The sequence below is a fragment of the Lepisma saccharinum genome, chromosome 3, assembly GCF_977018435.1.
Source record: "Lepisma saccharinum chromosome 3, izLepSacc3.1, whole genome shotgun sequence".
Classification (NCBI taxonomy): domain Eukaryota; kingdom Metazoa; phylum Arthropoda; class Insecta; order Zygentoma; family Lepismatidae; genus Lepisma; species Lepisma saccharinum.
In genome coordinates, this window is record NC_139231.1 from 63021666 (window position 1) to 63041922 (window position 20257).

General features: G+C 36.8%; 1 protein-coding gene across 2 annotated transcripts in view; it reads left to right on the plus strand.

Annotated features, from left to right (window-relative positions):
* The first annotated feature begins 4347 nt into the window (after positions 1-4347).
* The window catches only part of LOC145985088 (uncharacterized), a 28308-nt gene continuing 12398 nt past the window's right edge, over positions 4348-20257 (plus strand). The window contains exons 1-4 of one of the 2 annotated variants that reach the window (XM_083118673.1): positions 4348-4627; positions 7478-7655; positions 16686-16909; positions 19519-19674. In XM_083118673.1, coding sequence (XP_082974799.1) covers positions 4616-4627; positions 7478-7655; positions 16686-16909; positions 19519-19674 — 570 coding nt within the window. In that variant the 5' untranslated portion in view covers positions 4348-4615. The remainder of the gene's footprint in view (positions 4628-7477; positions 7656-16685; positions 16910-19518; positions 19675-20257) is intronic. The other variant, XM_083118674.1, reaches the window with a different exon arrangement.

A 20257-nucleotide genomic window follows, 5' to 3' on the forward strand; every position in this document is an offset into this window, starting at 1 on the left:
GTGCAAGGTTTGTTACAATGGTGCATTTTCTTTGTATCTACGAAACGTAACACCATTCGGAAATTGTTCCTTGTATATACGTATCAACGCCGTAAAGATACTGCTGTACCTGTCTCTATTATTATTATTCTTTGCCAGTTTTAAAGTTAAAGTACAAAATCTCGCACAATGTAATGAAAAATATGTTTTTCGCATAATACGTTTCCTCTAAGTAGTAAATACCGAAAAAAAAACTTTGACACTTATGCTTATGCTCTCCCATGAATCTTAGGGTAGGGTTGGTTAGGTTAGGTACAAAACCAGTAGGAAATTGTTCCTTGTACTTGTACATGCTTGTCAACATCGTAAGGATTCTTGTTAACAGTAAACTTTTTTTTTTGCCAATTTTGGAAGTTAACATACAAAATCACACATATACAATGTATACGTTTCTTAAAAGATTGGTATTACGTCTTATGTACTACTAGGTACGTAGTTTCTTGCAAGGTTATTATTGTAAATGTGTGTGTTTGTAAAACACACTACCATTCGGAAATTGTTCCTTGTACGTACATATGTATGAACTGGACGGTAAGAGTAGCTACTGCTAAATATTATACGTGCATTCTTTGCCAGTTGTTATTCGGAAACAAAACATTACTTGTTTATTTGCAATGTTACATTCACACCAATGGCGACGGAAGTGACTCTAATAAAATTACACGTGTTTTAATCTTAAATATTACAAATTACCAGGATTGCGAAAAAGCAACTGATGCATGGTGTACATTTCGTGTATTGCGTTTGGTTGAAAAAAATTGTTACAGAAAACACACATTCATTTATTTGGAACGGCATTTTAATACAATTTTGCAAGCATCAAACGCATTACTTTAACCTGGTTTTATTTTCTGTACCCGAATGCACTCAAATCCTACATACGAAATTACAGTGAAACTGCTAATGCTAATATCAATATACAACATTTTCGGAACACACACGAAAATGACCATCTAATATCCATTTCTACACATATATTTACAAACGTTGCTTTATTTATTGCCGTTCCTGGGATAATTAACAAATCCGCCTTTTTTTGCTGTTATTTGGTAACGCAAAACATGCAGCAAACTTTCGCAATTTGCAACAGCTGATGGAGACTTTGCCATTTTATCAACTATAAAAGTGTAAACACAGATTATACTAGGTGCTGCACGTATCTGTTGGCTGCACAGTGTACTGCTTTTCCATGTTTACCTGGCACTTAACGCGTTAGGCGGAGCCCCGACCGCCACTTACAGTACACGGGACTTTAAGTTCTAGGTAACGTTAGGCGGACATTGAACAACCGCAAAATGGTGTTAAGTGGGGGATAAGACGTTAAGCGGAGATGGTGCAACCGGCCCTTAGCCTAAAATTATAAAGCTTTCTCCCGTGACGTCAGAACATAAGGTTGCTCAAGTGTTGTGCGATAAGTGAGACCTGTAAAGAACGGATTAATTGACACAGATTCAATGAAAAACAGGGTTGCCAAACAAAAAAATTAACACAGACTATAAAATATCTACCACCAAAATGTGTTTTAAACACTTGTAAAAAAAACATGTTTAAAACAGATTGTTTTAAACGTTTAAAACATTTGTAAAAAAAACAAAGCCGTGTGTTTTAAACGTTTAAAACAAAGTGTTTTAAACACTTTTGTTTTAAACATGCCAACCCTGCCTGTACTTGAAAAGCTGGGACAGGAGAAAATTGCGAACATATCGTTGCAGTTCTTTCTCGAAAGAGAAAGGCTGGTTTAATAATAATATTCACGATTTCATGACCAGGCTATACTCACTGAAAAAGGACATCGTACTGAATGAAACAGTAACATTAGCATATCCACTTTTTTTCTGGTTACATTTGACATTCATTCATTCTGAAACTATTTTCATCTTCCCTCTTAATCGACTTGCACCTGTTCCAAATTTCACACATACGTAACACCGGTAATACATGGACGCATTGGTTAAGACGCTTCATGATTTTTCGGAAAAAAAGCTTTATTTATAAAGTACAATTTAAAACTTTACTTTCATGGAAATATATATTTATCTCTCGATAAATAAAGTAAGCAGGCTCATGCATTCTTCGTAATTTCCTTGCCGAATTACAGTGTTATATCCCCCATACCAATCTTCTGTCAATTACGTTTTCCCTGATTTATTAACAAATTTCATTTTGTTGATTCCACGGGGTGGAAACACATGAAAACTTTTAATTTGTTCTGACCCATAAAACTATTTAGAGCAAAAAAAAAAAACAAAATAAAAAAACCTGAACAGTAGACCTTACTTTCTCGCATATTCACCATGCTTTAAACGACTTCAACACAACGTATCCTACTTAGAGTACTTCCTGAAAATCCCGGCAGATGGCATATCGGTTAATTTTAATCGCGAATAGGACCAAGTAATGTAAATAGTTTGCCAAAGAAGAATAGAGATGGCAGCACCAGGCGTGCAAGGTTAAGAATTGGCATAATATATGTGAATAACTTTATAAATAAGAACAAAGCAAATTGGAAAGATGAAAAACAATAGAATATATTATAAGAAGACAAAGAATAAATATGAAAGAAGTAATAAATTAATATATATATTTTATAAATCAAATCAGTGATCACATGTAAGTTAATATGAAAATTAAGGAAGTCAAAGCACTGATACAAGTTTGTGTCTTTGAACAGATATTGCATCTGTATGATTGATTTACCATTCCTATAGGGGAAATTTTGTTTACATCAGTGGCGAGCGCGTTCTGATCGACGCCCCACAGCACTTTTTGGTTGCGCAGTTTAACTGTAGCACCTACTTGGATGCGCATGTCAATCGGCTGCACCAAGTATACATTCTGTTGTATCTAGTTAGTAGTGGCGCGTTCCAATTGCAGCCCCAAGGGAGGATATTAGTATTATTCCCAAAGCTTGGAGGAAAAAGTTGGAAAAGGATAAAGGAATTCATTAAATAGTGAAAACCTAAAAATAAATTGAAATCGAGAAGGAAGTCCCGATCCAGACCGTCCGTTAAGAAGGAAGTCCAGATCCAGATCTGTCCATTGAGAAGGAAGTCCAGATCCAGACCGTCCATTAAGAAGGAAGTCCCGATCCACACTGTCCATTGAGAAGGAAGTCCCAATCCAGACCGTCCATTGAGAAGGAAGTCCCGATCCAGATCTGTCCATTGAGAAGGAAGTCCAGATAGAAGAATATACAAATAGAGAAAATAAAATAATACAAAGCATAGAAGAAAATAGCTTATCATGTAAATATTCTTACTCCATGTATCCTGTGTTTAAATAATATATTCGTTTAAACGTCTCCATTGGAAGGCATCCTGTCTGGTTTCGTTGTCTACAAAGAACCCTACCTTGTAGATAAGCTAGCTGAGTTTTAAGATTAAGGTTTATGTACCTTTGCACCAAATGAAGGTAGCAACTTTTGAGCGTGTGTTTGAGTGTATCTGCGAGTAGTTCTTTCCTGCTTTTTTAAAAATTTGTTTGTAAAATATATTGGAAACAATTTCGAAAAATGAGTAGGAGCAAAATAAGTAACTGTGAAACTTCCAAAAGGAAAAAAAAAGACCGTGGGGATTTAAACCAGAAATGGGAGTCGTATGCTCAGAAATATAGAAAGGAATGGGAAAGAGTAGGTTTTTTCGTTCGTTTGGTGAGTACCTTTTTCCTTTCTTCTTTTTATTTGGAAATGTTGTTACTTTACATAGAAATGCATTGTATGAGCATTTGTAAGTTGTAAAAAAACTAGCACAAAAGTGTGTGTGTGTCTTGCGGGGTGTTGTTGGAGGTGGAAATGGGTTAATACGTTCTTCCATGTAACGCAAATAAATGCAGTAGCATATGAAATATATTTGTGAATTATACACCGCCCCCCCCCTCAACAGTAATTGAAAGTAACGACGCTTAACTGTGTCATATGTCATGTCATCTTCCCTCTCCCTATCTGCTAGGAAAAATATGTGAAGTATTTTTACAAATTTACTGAGCCACATGCCCTAGTCCGACCCTTGGTAAGGTATGGACATGTAATTATGTTTTTTCTATCCCATAGTCCATAGACCATTTCATGAGTTCTTCACTCACCCTCATTGTCGTACTTACTCAGAGACCCTAAGGCAAAAAGAGCGACTTAAAATAAATAGATCTAAGGGTGGAATACAATATAACATCTGAAAATAGTGATAAAATATATTGTTAATAATAATAATAATAATAATAATACTGCCCTAGCACAATTGGTTGGCATTCTAGCATAATTTCACAGTTCGAACAGCACTTTTCGTAGCTGAGGGGTTGGCAACGCTGGTCATTTAGGCCGAGCATGGAGAAGATGTGTGTCTTGTGCCTAGAAAGTTTATTGAAAAGAGGAGGAACTATTTTTCATTTTGAAAAATACACATTTCCGAAGTATATCTTCTATGCAATGTCGAATAATTTTGCAGATGTGAATATTTGTGATCTTGCTGCCATTCATACCATTCTTACGTAATGCATTAACTATTGGACACGAATTTTGAATGCGATTTACAAAGTGTAAATGATGTGTAGAAGGTGCAATTTTTAGAAGCCTCAAAAGGCTATGGCTTTTTCAGTAAGTCCTTCAGTATAATTTGTTTCTTGAAATACCAATAAATAATATTTATGTATGTTTATATTTAAGCTCATTTTTTTTTTAGAGGGACCAATAAGTAACCTACTAACAGGTTTCTCAGCAGATTAAAAAGCTAAATCTGAAACTACAATCGTTAAATCCCCTTAATACGGCAAGATTACTTTTCGGTTCCAAACAAAATTATCAGTTTATATGTTGATGGCCAATTACAAAATTGATTGAGAAAAGTGTGAGGGCTCTTCAGTCTTACACCTTGTTCTGAAGCCAATCTCTCTGACTGAGTTGTTGGTAAATATATCACAATGTGAAAAGCCGTCGACTCAAACATGGTCATTTGTGGAATTTTGACAGTTTTCGGGATTAAATATCTCATTTGTGTTCTCATAAAAAAATCTTAAATTTCACGTAAAGGAATCCTTTCCCATGCCTAACTCACTCACAATAAAAATCTCATCTTATAGTCTGATACTTGTTTTATCATGATGTGAGTCATACCCAGTGTGTGGCCTTGCTTTTTTTCTGTACCTAATTCATCTTTTACATTTAACAAATTTCGTTTGTGACTGGAAATTGATGATTTTAATTTAATAGGATTGTCACAAAGTGACTTTGATGAAGTAGCTGAAAACTTAATTATTATTGATTTTTGATTAATTGGGTGCATCAGCACTTAAAGGCTATTTTCCATCCATCACATTATACAGGGTCTAGCCCCTTACCTTACCTAAATTAACTGTAATTTCGTTATCTAAAATATTAAAACATTCTGACTTTGGGTAAAAGTTGAGTCTGTAAATGGACACTCTACACACATAAGGACAAAACACAGATGCTAGAGCCTCACTAGTTTGCAAAATGTAGTCCAGGGTGTACTAAATTATTCTTGATGATCTGAATGAATATGAAAGAACACTTTTTAAGTTAAGGCTACAGCACTTAGAATTTTCAGTGTTGGAATAGGAGATACTTGGAAACAGGACACACTTGATCTATTTCTTTCAAAATCCAGAATATCAACATTTCCATCCTGTGATTTATATGTGAACTAGCTTCCTCATTTTGGTAACAGTTTGTTATATCGGATACACATTAAAATTGGATATTTTGTGTTTCGCATGTTTCGTACTTACCAATTGTGTATTGCGGAACATAGGTCAAGGTGCCATTATGCTTTTTACACGAAAACAAACACAATTTTTCACGTACATAGTGATTTTTTTTATTCCTTTCTTCGCTTCTGTATCACATAATATGGCGGGCACATTTTGACTCACGTTGTGGGTATGCAGTGTTTCCAATCTTCTTCACTGAAAAATACCTACTATCGTCTTCGTCACGTGTGAAAATTTTACATTATGCACGGGTAGCTGACGGATAGCCCCACGAACCATTCCCGATAAGGTTAGGTTAAGTTGGGTAGGCAAGCATAGTGAAAAAAGAAGCATAGTGAAAAAAGAAGGGGTTGGAAACACTGACAGGGCCTTACGTCATCAAAAGTACGCAGCTTGCAGTTCACGTAGCGAAAGCAATGGCAATTGTGCGTCTGCGAGATATTCCTCTTGAAAAATACATGATTTCCGGGTAAAATATATTCCACGATAAAAGAAAATCTGGTTCTGTCCTTCATCTCAAAATAAAATGTTTATTTTGTTATATTTTTATATTTACTCCATACACACCCAAATTATCCAGGGTGTCGCAGTACACCACAAATAAACTTTTGCAGTGTGTAGAGGATAACAAGAGAAACAAATTTTCTAGGTTGCAGTTTATGCTTTGAGACCTCATTTTGATATTACAGTCACAGTACATCGAAAAATTGCATTTTCCTGTCCTGTATGTATGCAACAGTGCAATACAGATTCACATTTTCATCAGTCATTTTTTTTTTTCTGTTGGAACGTTATATAAATGTTAGTATGACCACTGGCTCAACAGCGTGTAAGGTCCTTGGCCTATCTCCCGACTGCCAGTCTCCCTTCCACAGTCCTACCTAGAGGTGTGGTGTTCTTCAACCAGTAATGGGATGACGTGGGGTCAGGACATCGAACCCCCAGTCGAGATTTTTATGACCGGATTACGCTACTCACTCGTAGCTCCCCAATTTCCTCACGATGGTGGGTTGCCACCTGCCCTATGCAAAGGCCGAAAACCCAGGCGGACTCGAACCCATGCCGTCCCGCAGTCGGGAGCCCAAAGCACAGTGCCTTAGACCGTACGCCCACAGAGGAGGACTAAATGTTAGTGTGCGGCTGACAAACTGCTTAACCCATTAATGTAAGGGCTGCCCTCTGGAATGGGATCACTGGCAACCCTGAATTTGTACTGTATGGCTGCACACATACAGGATAGCAAATGCTTTAATTAGCAAAATATTAATGAAGAAAAGTATTTTGTCTTGATGTGCTTTATATGCTGTGGAAGTTTTGTGTTGTACAGCAACACACTAAATACATACATACACATGCTTTTGCACCAATACTTGTCTAAAACATTAGAGACAATTCTGATTAAGTTATTGGAATACTAGGGTGGATAAATGTATAATGAACCCTGTATATAAAAGCTGGTTCTTTCTTAATTTTTCTGAATTATTAGAAATAGTGGTAATCCGTAAAATAATTATGAAATGACAGTTGTACTAATATCCTGCCAAACTATAAACACAAGTTGCAAGGTTAAAATAATTTTTCCTGATAGAAGGTATTAGTACTGAAAAAATGTACCTAAGGGGCAGTATTGTTGTGTTGTGTCTGGTAAAGAATACTTGTATTTTAAAGAGTCGGGTTTTCTAACTTTTAAAGTGGTACTGTTTAATATTTTTTTCAGTGTGTGCAAGTGTGGTTCGAAATTGGCCATGAAGCTTATGTACGAGCAAAACCAACTCCACAGGGATTTACTCATGACTGGGAAGTATTTGTACGAGGTGCAGAAAACACTGATATACACTATTTTGTGGAGAAAGTTGTTTTCCATTTACACGAAACCTTTACAAATCCGATAAGAGGTAAGTAGATGATCCTCTATCACCACAATTTACATATGATGGTAATTTTTTTGTTGCACAGCATCTAATGGAATTGGGCTTGCATGCATGTGCGTTTAAGTGGTTTTGTTTTAACTCCGCTCATGCTCAGATACGCTAATTGGATTGGACTTACAGTTTTACCTTTAGGGGTCGGACAGGAAAAGGTCTTCATACCAGCTGGATACCCATTGAGGGTTGACAGGAAAAGGATTTCCTGGTACTATGTGGTTACCCGTTTCTTGAAAACTACACATGATATTTCAATTCTTTTTTTGTTCATTAGTATACATATGAAGGTATTACATACTCAAATTACAAAACAAAATATCCATTGTTACTATTAACAAGCAGCATTTGTAAAATTAATTTGTTTTGCTGTTATATTATGGGATAGATTTTATAAAAAAAAAAGTGCTTTAACTCCTCAACCACTGCTTTTTCTCATACAAAATAACATTTTAACAACGTGAGACAGTTAGGGAACCTGGAGGCAAAGGCCCAAACTTAGAAAATTTCTGAAATTATGCAACGTTTCCAAATGCCGTAAGGGTATTTTTTTTCTTTTTTCAAGTTGGGACAGGGACAAGTATTACTAGAGGCATGCATATTTCGTTTTTGATGAAAACCCGAAATGTGAAATAACACATTGTAATGTTAATTTTTCTGAAAGGTGTGAGGTGCAATTTCCTACCCTGTTTTGTCACGAAATAATGCGAAATGAACTGCAAAATGTGAAATAGACTCTTAACCACGTTTAGAGTTTATTTACCGAAGCAATACTTTCTGAAGTAAGAATTATCCTGTGAGTTATGCAATTCATGGAAAATTTATTAATTCTGCTGTAAATATTTGAGATGCAAAAATGGACCTCTTTATAGAGGAATAAACTTAATATTCTGGTAAAGACTTAAATGTGTTATTAGAAGGGATTTGTTTATTTTGTAATAAGTGCAGTTTTTAAATCAAATTTAGGATTATATTCATATTTTTAAAACCAAAATGTTATTTTATGTACTGCTTTTTCACTGCTATAACAGCGAAATTTTATCTTATTTACCACTTTTGAACCCGAAATCGACTTGTTTTTGTACCGAAATTTTGCTTTTTTATTTACCAAAAATATGTGCCTCTAGGCATTACATATCTTTAAAAAATGGTATTTTCCAGCATCTATAGCCGGCAGCCGACGAGAAGATCGCTGAATGAAGGGAGACGGGGCACAGAGGGAAAGGGAGGGCCAGGTTCATTTACAGAATTTAGAGGTGGTTGGGGGTGGTCGGGGAGAAGGAAGTCTTGTTTTCTTCTTGGCGGGGCATTGTCAAGCTGACGTGAAGAGTTCTGGCGGAAGAGCAACTCCCCCACGCGAAAGAGTGGAGTCGCCTGGCAGTACGTCACACCTCTTCTGCCAGCGCTCTTCTCGTCGGCTGCCAGCTGTACATAGGGTTGACGCTAGAAGTGAAATTCCAGAAATGGTTTCTGTAAGCTTGCAACACTTCTATACATTGTTATTTTCCCCCCCCCAAGAAGCATCATTGTGTTTTCAATGAAACTTTGCATGGTTGTAGGAATGTACCTCTGCTACATAATACATTTTTCATTCACTTTGGTCTATTGTTGTTGTTAATTTCATCATATCACTAGTCCTCATCGTGATCAGCCAAAACTGGCTGAAAAGTGAAGTAAAATAACCTAATTCAATCAATGAATTCATACAAGGTGACAGTGTTACTTACCATCAGGGAGGCTGGTTCCGGATTCAAATCTCAAATGGATTTTGCTGGCCCCCATGATAGGGTGGTTTGCACATCATGCTACGATGCCAGAGGTCCTGGTTTCGAATTCTGGCCTGGGCATGGATGTCTGTAAGTGTTAAATCATCAATTTCATCATATCACTCATTCCCCATCATCGCAAATTAGCCAAAAGTGGCACAAGAAGCGAAGCAAATCAATCAATCAAATGTTTTTTTTTAAATCTACAGGTTATGATGTCTTACAGAATACAAAATTAGTTCCAGCATGCTGAAAACACAAATAACGGTTGTAGCCTTGTGCAAGTAATTTCTATCTATAAACTTACGCAAGACATACAAAGTACGTAGGTTCAAATTATAACGTAACTTGAATGCATGGAAGCCATTCACATACATTTAACACATTGTTACCATGACAACCAATAATAACATGCTATAAATACAAATTATTTTTCTTCTTCCTGTCATGTGTCTATCAACGGTGATATTTGATCCCAAAATAAATTGCCCACGTAACCTGTAAAAACCTGCCATCTCAGAGTACTTTTACCACTTTATATTGGTAAAAACCAGTTGTAGGCACACTCAAATAGTAAATGCGCACATGAAAAAGATAACACCATCTAACTTAGCACTTCTGACTTGACAAAAATGTCAAAAATTACTTTCATCAGCAAAAAACTGACAGTCCTAACCTAACGACGTAAAATTATAAACACCTATAAATGAAATACTTCTAACGATAATTTCACTTCTGTTTTGGTTTCATAAGTTTTCAGTCCTTCGTATTTGATTTACTATTTTGTATAGTACATTTATGAAACAGTAGGCAACATCCCATCTGCTGCTGTTGTAGAATGTTGTGTTGGATGTATATTCACGTACATGAAGCCATTCGGGCTGTTCTGCTTCACTTCGATGCCCAGTGGAGGCACATAGTGAGTCAGATCCCACTTTAAACTGTAGGTCCAGTCTCGATTAGACTTACTGTGTATAAAGTGGACTTAAAACACCAACTCAATCAATGTTCTTCTTCACACTAAGGTAGCAGGTGTGCATTACTTCACAATAACATTTCCGTGAGTTAAAAACAAACGAAAATGTTCATAAACAACATAATCTTCATAAAGCATGCAAAATATTTCACTTTCTCGACTTGGTACAGAGGGTCAATGGTAACGAATGCAAAAGACTAACAGAAGGAAACTGGTTGGAACATTTGAACCTGAGAGAAATAATAAATTTTAATAAGATACAGGTGAATATGAGGGTAAGTCATTAAATAGCAGAAATTTTATTCTAAACTTTGTGGAGATTAATGCACAATGAAGATTTGTATTTTAGGACTCAAAATGCTTTCTTAGCAACATGCCATAAAGGTGTTGTGACAATCAAGCAGTATGCACCTGTGCAGTAGCCTGTACAACATGGCTGCTCCACTGTTGACTTGCACTGTAGAAAAGCAACAAAGTGTTATTTGTTTTTTTTGATGTTCAGAGGGAATGAAATGTTCTGAAATCTACAGCAGAATGTAGACAATCGTTTAAGTCAGGGGTAAATGTATGGGTGAAAAGATTTTTAAAGACTGAAGACAAAATGTCAGTGATGAACACCGGAGTGGGAGGCCAGTTTGCATGGCAAGTGAGGAAGTGGAACAGCAATTTGACCAGCGAATCCGTCAATTTAGTACACTCTCCCCTGACTTAAACAATTGCCTCTGTACTGACCCTTCATTCTGCTGTAGATTTTGGAAGCTTTCACAACCCCTGGCCACAAAAAACTAATAACAAAATACAATAATAAAAAACATCAGGGCTGATTTCCCGGATTTTGCCTAAACATCAGGATCATTTCCAAGCGGGAAATTTGAAAATTTGCCAAGATTTGAATAACATTTTTTATCTACGAACACTAGAGTGACAAGTAATACCTTGTTTTCTTCAGTAAAGATTAGGCTACAGCCTATACTAAGAAAGAAAAAAGTAAAAAAAAAGAAAACATGCGAAATTTGAATTTTGTCGGACCCCTTCATAGTCAACTCCAGGACATAAGGTTTCAAGACATTACCTTCATATTACCTGATATGTGTATCATTCTCCTGGCAAAAATTGCTCTCTTACTGCTGATAGTTTTGGATAAGAAAGTTTTTTATTGTAATAAACCTTGTTTATCTTCTTTGGAGGAAATTCAAAATCCCAATTTTAAAAAAATATATCAGATACTATGTATGCTACAGTTAAAAATTATATTTTGTTCTCTTCGTTATAAACTAGACTATAAGCCTTTGGTCGAAGATACCTAATTTTCATTTACCAAGTAGAAGAAGAAGACAAAAGTTTTTGTTTTTTTTAAAAAGAAAATGTATCCAATTTGAACCACGTAAGCAAAGCTGGTACATAATTGAAGGGCTTTGGTGTAAAACATGCTAAGTGACATTTTGGTTATTTTTGAGTTACAAAGTAAAATGTGCCATCCTTCAATTTTCAAGTGAAATTGCCGTGTCATACAATTTGCATTGGTCTCAGTGAAGCCTTCTGAAATTGTTTAACACAATGCAAAAACAATTTATCTACTGTATACCAGGTGTGCCGGTTATTAATTCTTAATTTCGTCGCTGGAAGCAAGGGTTGGTGCACAGTCTCAACTGTTAATGTCAGTGTGTTGCCAGGACAGTACCTGTCAAAACGCCGTGGATGTGCAACCGAGTGTGAGTGATTGGGTAAACATGTTGACCTTCAAACCAAATAAGGAGCATGTGTGGCACGTCCTGCTTTTCTTGTTCAATCAAAAGACAAACGCGAGTGAAAGCCATCGTATCCTTGTGGAAACGTACGGTGACAATGTCCTAACGCAAGACACGTGTGTGCATTGGTTTCGACAATTCAAATGTGGTGATTTCGACTTGAAAGACAAAGATCGCCCGGGCCAGCCGAAAAATTCCAAGATGCCGAATTGCAAGCACTGTTGGACGAAGACGATACGCAAACACAACAACAACTTGCAGAGAAGTTAAATGTTGGTCGCCAAACCATATCTGATCGTTTTCATGCCATGGGAAAGATCCAGATTGGGCGACAAGACACAGAAAAGTGATTTTGCAGCATGACAACGCCTCACCACACACAGCGAAAGGCGTCAGAGACACCATTTCTGCACTTGCCCCACCTGCCATACACACCAGACTTAGCCCCTTCGGACTACAACTTGTTTTCATCGATGTCTCACTCACCTTCCCAGCAACACTTCAACTGTTACGAAGATGTCGAACAATGGCTTGCTGACTGGATCACCTCAAAATGTGAATGATTTTTCTGGAAGGGCATCTACAATTTGACGGACAGATGGGCAAAATGTATAGCTAGCGATGGCGCATACTTTGAATAAAGCATTTGTTACCTTTTTCCCCAGATACACTTGTTTTCTTTCGGATCTAATAAACCTTTTTCTTAATGAACTCAGAAATTACCAAAATGTCAGTTACCATGTTTTACACCTGAGCCCTTCAATTGTTCCAAACTGTACCTGCATATTGCCTGATATGTGTTCCATTCTCATGGCAAGAATTGTGCACCTGTGGCCGATACTTTCAGGGGAAAAGACAATAAGTTATAATGTAATGACCATTATTTTTTTTGGTGGAAATCCCCCACCCCTCCCAAATATGGTGAGAATGCAGTTAAACTTTACTAATCGCTACTGACATACGTCAAGTCTCATATGACACTCAAAACATGTATCTCTGAACAATATCTAATACACAGGCTGTTCCCAGAGTCGGGTGTCACAGCTGGCATTAGCGACAATACCTGGGTGTGTCATGGGTGTCACGGCCCAAGACTATTAGAAGGAGAAGGCTGGGGCCATACCTGATCACGTGGTCCTTGACGAAAGAGTGACGTCACCGGGCAACAGATCTCTCCGTGCCACGGTTTCGCACCGGAATAAATGCAGAAATTATGAACAAATAAGAGCCGTCATTATGCCCAGAAGCTAGCTGGGACTGAATATACAGATTCACTTAGGATCCGAGATAATGTGTGTCTTCAGAATTGGATTATACAGCTATTAACACATGTACTGCATCTGTAGTTTTTAGGTCGTCACATTTCTCTGTGAAACCTAAAGTTTCATGTAAAATTAAAGTTAATATGCCTGGTCATGCATTTTGTTAAATAAAGAAAGGCAGAAAGTCAAAATTATGGGTAAGTTGAATATGTAAAACAAAACAACCTCATTTATTGCTCTCTTTTAGGAGTGAGAGAGAAGCTGGTTTCACTTAACTTCTTCAATTTTGTAACTTTGCTTTGACTATTGATATTTATTTCTTCATTAATTTTCCTTATTCATATTACAGTTCTGAGTCTTCTGAATCTTTGAACTACACTAGGAGGAATGTGAATAAGTTCCGTGTGTATTATGTCACAAACACTTTAAACAACTTTCGACTGAACGAAAACTTAGGACATAGAACTGAAGAAAGTCGAGACTCACCAGTATATGATCAGTGGGATGTCGAACAGGGGTGCCTTCAGGCAGGTTTGTGGAAGCTGTTTGCATCCACATAACTTGGGGGGGGGGGGGGGGCAATTGTGATGAAAATTTGACTGAATAAATAATAGAGCAATGGAGGATGGAAGTTGAACTATGTTGTCATTTAAGCATCTCTCGTATATAAATAGTAAGTTGTGTATTTCCAAGGGAATTATAACAGTTACTATGTATTATTAGTGTTGTTAACGAGACTAGACACGAGAAGAGATGGAATTTTCACGCGACGAGACAGACCATTGTCGTCTCTCGGCAACACTGTATCTACTATTTGAGGTGCACAATATCCAGCTATTACATATTAAACCTTAAATTACCACGTGAATTCTGGTGTGGAATTATCCTTGGTAGGGGAAGTTTCCAACTCTATAGTAAGGGATTTGAGCACTAGGCTGTGAGATAGCCAAGTCTTGAGTATTACTGTTCCGCTTAGACTGTTGTGGGAACTTTGGTGTGGCGATTGAGAATTAAATTATTTGGAGGTGGTCGAGATTCAGCTCTTCAATGCCTAAAATTGACATAGGAATTTTGGTGGGGGACTGGATATTAAATTGGGGGGGGGGGGTATGCTTGCAGTTCTTATCTTACTTTACTCGTGAGAGTCTCTATTATAAATTACAATATTATTATTTTTTTATTATAATCATTGTAACCCAATTGAAGTGTATGGTAGCCTAATGTGTAATGAGACTACTGGTATCGCAATCCACTAACAAATCTCGTTAGATGCATTGTGTCACCCACTGTTTTTATTTTTCAATGGAGATCACGACACATCACAACACCTCACTGAAGGCATTGTAAACTGCAACACTTCACAACCCAACAATCCAGAAATACAAGAAAAAAGGAGCGAAAAGAACAAAACAGATCAGCCTTTCCACTTTTCTTTCCGTATGGGGTAAAGACTCAGCTGGGTTTTGTCTGCCGATGACGTCACACCCACGCCAGTCGCGAAAAAAGGCCTTTCCTTCTATTAGTCTTGGTCAGGGCCAGTGTCTAAGGGTTAATGGATATTTGGTGGGTAATGCTCAAGTGTTTGGATATGATGTATTTGCCTGGGACAGAGACTAATTAAGAACTCTTGATATGGAAGAAGTGAAGATTTAATCAAGGTGCCAGAGAACTGAGAAAGGAAAGAGAAAGGAACATTTACAATTTTACATTAGATCAGTAGAATATTGCTTATTGGTAAATGTCAAATCATCATATTATTCGTATCTGCTAGAAATTTGTATCAGGCCAACCCTAATAACTGGCTATGAAAGAGGACAGTTAGCTGATTAAAAATGTTTAATTATATTCACAGCATCTTTTTATTATTTATAAAATGAACTGAAAGACAGATGAATTTGAGTTAATTAAAGAAGATATTTTTTTAAGGCTGAGCCGATGCCCAATGTATTGGAAAGTATCGGTTGGAATTTATTTACCAATATCGACCGATACTTTCCCGGCATTTTTGTCTTTCACGGACTTCGTGACACTTTCGTGGAGTCTGCTTATCCTGGAAATTATGCAAAATTCTAAGTTTATTTTAATTTTGCATGAAAAAAAAATATTTTTTTTGGTAGTATAACATGTAATTTAATATTCTGGTGTAATTTTTGAATACAGGGTGTACACGATGAACCTCCGGGCTTTGGAAGTGATGGGAAATTAAAACGAACACACCTGCACATTTTTTGATAATTTTATTGCAAAGAGCAACTCAAAAAGTTTCTTACAAAACATTACTACGCTTCTGTGTAAGCACCTTTAGTGACACGAAGAATGTCCAGACAGTATTCCACTTCGCGCTGCAGCACGTCATCAGGGATGGTATCAATGGCAGCAACAATTCGGTCACGCAAAGCATTCACGTTTGGCACCTTCGTTGAGTAAACTGCATCCTTAACATACCCCCAGAGGAGTGATATCTGGGCTACGTGGTGGGCAATGGATAGCCTCTTCAACACACTCCATTTCCAGCAAACTTCTGTGCCGTGCCCTGATGTTCTTGTCCGTTGGTAGCATTTTGTTAAAGACACGCCAAAACTTACGCTGCACCGTAACAATTGATTTTGACTCTGTAAACTATACCACAGTGTGTGCTTTTTCTTGAGAAGATGCCATTTTCACAAAAGCGAAGACAGCGCTGCCAAGCATGATGTGTGCGAACTAAAAAAAAAAAAAAAAAAAAAAAAAAAACAATCAATCTTGAGCGTATAGGGCACGAAATACAAAAGACTGGATTAACGTAACTTTATTTTCTGATTTTTAACGTTGCGTCAAAACCCTGGAGGTTCATCGTGTTTTAAAACAAAATCTTGGTAAATTGATTCATATACTATTTCAAGTGGAATGTTAATCAACAACACACAAATGTTAATCAATATTTTGAACATCTTTTAATTATTACAATTTTCAAGTATCGGTGGGAATCAGTGAGAGTATCGGTATCAGTTCAAAGTGGTATCGGCTCAGCCCTAATTTGTTTTTTATGTATTTGGAACAACTCGCTGAAATCTACAGTAAAACTCAAAATGAAACCATTAAAAATTATAGCAAGAAAGGGAAAACTTAACCCCTTAAGTGTGGAATTTTCTGAACAAGTCGCTACTGGAAAATAAAATAAAATCCCAGTATATGTTGTAGTAATAGTGTAATATAAGAGATTTACTTATTATGGTTGCAATATTCGTGATAATTTATGCTTTTATTTACAGAAATTAAGGAGCCACCGTACAGTGTTAAGGAGTGTGGATATGCAGGATTTAATTTGCCTATTGATGTTTACTTCAAAAATAAGGATGAACCAAAGAAGGTGGAATATAATTATGATTTGTATCTGCAGTCTGAAGGACCACCTGTTAAAAAAATTCAGCGTGAAAAGTTCACATTTCCAAATCCATCAGAGGACTTCAGAAGGAAATTGATCAGAGGAGGAGGGGTAAGGTATTCACAGATATACAAGGGGAAGTCATGAAATAGGTTATTGAAGAAAAGAAAAGAAAACTCCGAGAGATACAAAACTTGAAAACATTATTTCTTGACACTGTTTTCACTAATATTCATACACTTACTCATTTTACCATTACCTCAAAATTTTCAGCATGGAAGTTTTTGGAGAGAAATATTGCAAGGATGAACCTTTCGCATTATTTTGTATTTTTCACAGTTAGTTTTCTGGGCACTGACCATAAACACACACTATTGCAGTTGGTACTAGGGATGTCCAAATCGGGATAACATTTTATCCCGATTTCGAATCATTTTCTATCCGGATTTCAAATATCTGGATGGTGGATATTCTGATATCCAGATTATTTGGATATCTGATTATCCAGATATCCAAATTCTCCAGATATTTGGATTATCCATTGCATCTGAAAGAGAGATTGGATAATTTGAAATCCTGATATTCGTTATCTGGATTTTGTGGCCATTCTCCACTTTGATATTGAGCTGTGTATGTGAAGAGTTTATCTAGCATCTGTTACTTAATTTATCACCATATAAGAACACCTTTCAAAACTAGAAACTGTTATTATCAGTTATTCCATAACCATTTGTCTCCTATTTTTTGATTTCTCCTATTTTAATGACGTCATATCAATTAAGAAAAGTAATTTATATGATTCGATTTTTCCTGAGTATTGTTTTGAATTCCATTATATCTTCACTGTGAGCATATTGTGTGTTGTGGTCTATACAAAATACCTTGAGACATCTAAGTAATTTTGGTACTATTCTTCTTAAGTGAAGATGTGAAAGGGTAATATCATTCTAAATACTCGAATTAATTATTTTGCATCTTCAATCCTGTTTTTGTCTTCTCTTTTTACCTTTTCCATAATTTAATGAGAGATAGAGGACAAAAATGTGTGATTTTGTTAAACTTAAGTGAAATTACTTAGTGGTTAGCATATTTCCAAGTTTTGCAACCACTCAACCTCTGTATGTGAGGTGGTGTGTGATTATAAACCAGCAGGATGTAAAAGATGACCTTCTTTGATGGAATCAGAGTGTCAACCTAACTTCCATGTAGTTCATCCTGGACTCCATTGTTGCAAAACAACGAGGTTCTGCATCTGGACTCTTAGTATAATCCCCTGTGCGACTTGTGTTGTATTCTGTCCATGTGTGTGTGAGATTGTCCTCTCGTCAATTTTGTCTCATTACCATTCATCCTCATCAAAAGTGGCAGGAAAGTGACGTAAAATAACCAAATCAGTCAATCAATTCGAAATCAGCAGCTTCAATTGCTAGATATATCTGGCTACTTTGGCTTTATTATATTTTAGGGACTGGTCTGATTAATTGGTACTCTATTAGTGGTAGCCGAAATAGGCATATTGGTTTATCTTGAAAATTACTCATCAGATATATCTATACTATAATTTGCCTTCAATTTAGGCAAAGTTCTGTCATTTTGTTATTATTTTTATGAATACAAACTTACAATTCATGTGTCAAAGTTATAGTAAATGCCAAAATCTATTGCAGTCACCTGGTTACATGCATTAATTGTGGATGTTTATAAACCGTTCATGGTCTCCAAGGAAATTTGCAATTTTTTATCGGTAGAATATGGGTTATTGGTATCAATAAATTTTATATTAGTACTTTATTGCTATCAGGAAAAAATGCTGATACTCACAAGTGATGGCCCATTCCTATAATTTTTTTTAAAATGTCAACATCTCTAACAAATCTTCATTGTTATTTATTACAGTAAAGGCATGGTAAGAGGGGTGGGGGCCGGGGGTATGAAAGAAAGTTCGTCCTGTGGGGAGACAACTTGTTTCCCAAACACAGAACTTTATACAGGCAAGGCTTATGGTTCTTTGCACAAGGGGTGATCAGAAAAACGTTACACAGGACCATAAATTTCACTGTAGTTGTAGTAGACTCAAGTAAATATGTGTGTGTACTAGGATCATATATATCTTGTTGCACGTGTAGCCATGTACCATTCTGACCAGAAGTAGCTGAGCAGTGACTCTTCAAAATGGCAGTGCGTTTGGAAAATTGGTCGAGTTTCACTGACCAAAAATATTTCATCTGCCCAGATTCATAGTGAACTGGTGTCATGTCTTTGAAGAAGTTCAGTCATCCGATCAGCCAGAAAAGTTCTGAATACTGTTTTCTGGGATATGTCTGGCATCTGACTGGTGGAATACCTTGAACATGGATGTGCTGTTAATGTCGATGCTACTGCCAGATACTTAAGTGCACGGGAGGCAGGGTTCTTGTCAATCTTGGAGAAAAATAAAATCTGCTTTAAAATGAAATGTTCATGATAATTTGCGATTGTATTCCTGTTTCATCGATACATTATTAGTCAAAACCTCCTAGTTGATGAATATTAAGTTAACTACCATGTTGTGATCATCAGAACCTCCACAAAGACCTTATTCTTCCTGTGCCCTAACCCTGCAGATATTTTGCTGTGTGATTAATATTGAATTCAGTTGTTGAAATGAAAATATTATTTTTTTACTAAAATTTTGAACAATGGATGAACATCATAGTTTCCATGTCATTTATATATTGCAGGTTGGAGTTATGGGCACAGACGGGAACCTTTATAATGCTTCAGCAGACAAAAGCTACTCAGACGAGAGTCAACTCACGCCTCTGAAACATTCTACACCTGTGGTTGGTGGTAAACCAAAACCATCTTCAGATCCATCAAAGAAGCATAAGTCAAAGGTAATGATCTAAGTTTAGCTTTGGAATTATTCTAGGGTCTTCTTAAATACACCGTGTTCCGTTCAAACCTCCCACATTTCAATTCATCATTGCTAAAAGGTTATGAAACATAATGGAATGTGATTGGTACTAAACGAAAAAGAAACTCAAAGAATTTTATTGCATGAAGCACTAAACACAAATACACCAATACACCTCTACACACGCCTCTATGTGTGCACCATTTGTAGCACGAGTAATATCCAATCTGTATTCAATTTCTTGCCACGTCCTGTTCAATATGTCCATGGATACTGTAGCAAGTGTAGCACAGATGCAGGCTCGTAACTCTTGATCATGTACTGGAGTCGCAAACACATGGTCTTTCACGTCCAGTGGAGTGACGTCCAGTGAATGTGGGGACCACGAAATTGGTCCATCGCATCCAATCCAGTGATCTTGAAAGGTTCTTGTGAGGGATTCCCGAACATCGAGGCTCCAATGTGGGGGGCTCCATCTTGCTGGAAGATTATCTGCGGTTGCAGATCGGCTACCTGGGGGTACAAGAACTGCTTCGACAGGTGAAGGTATACCTGGCCAGTTA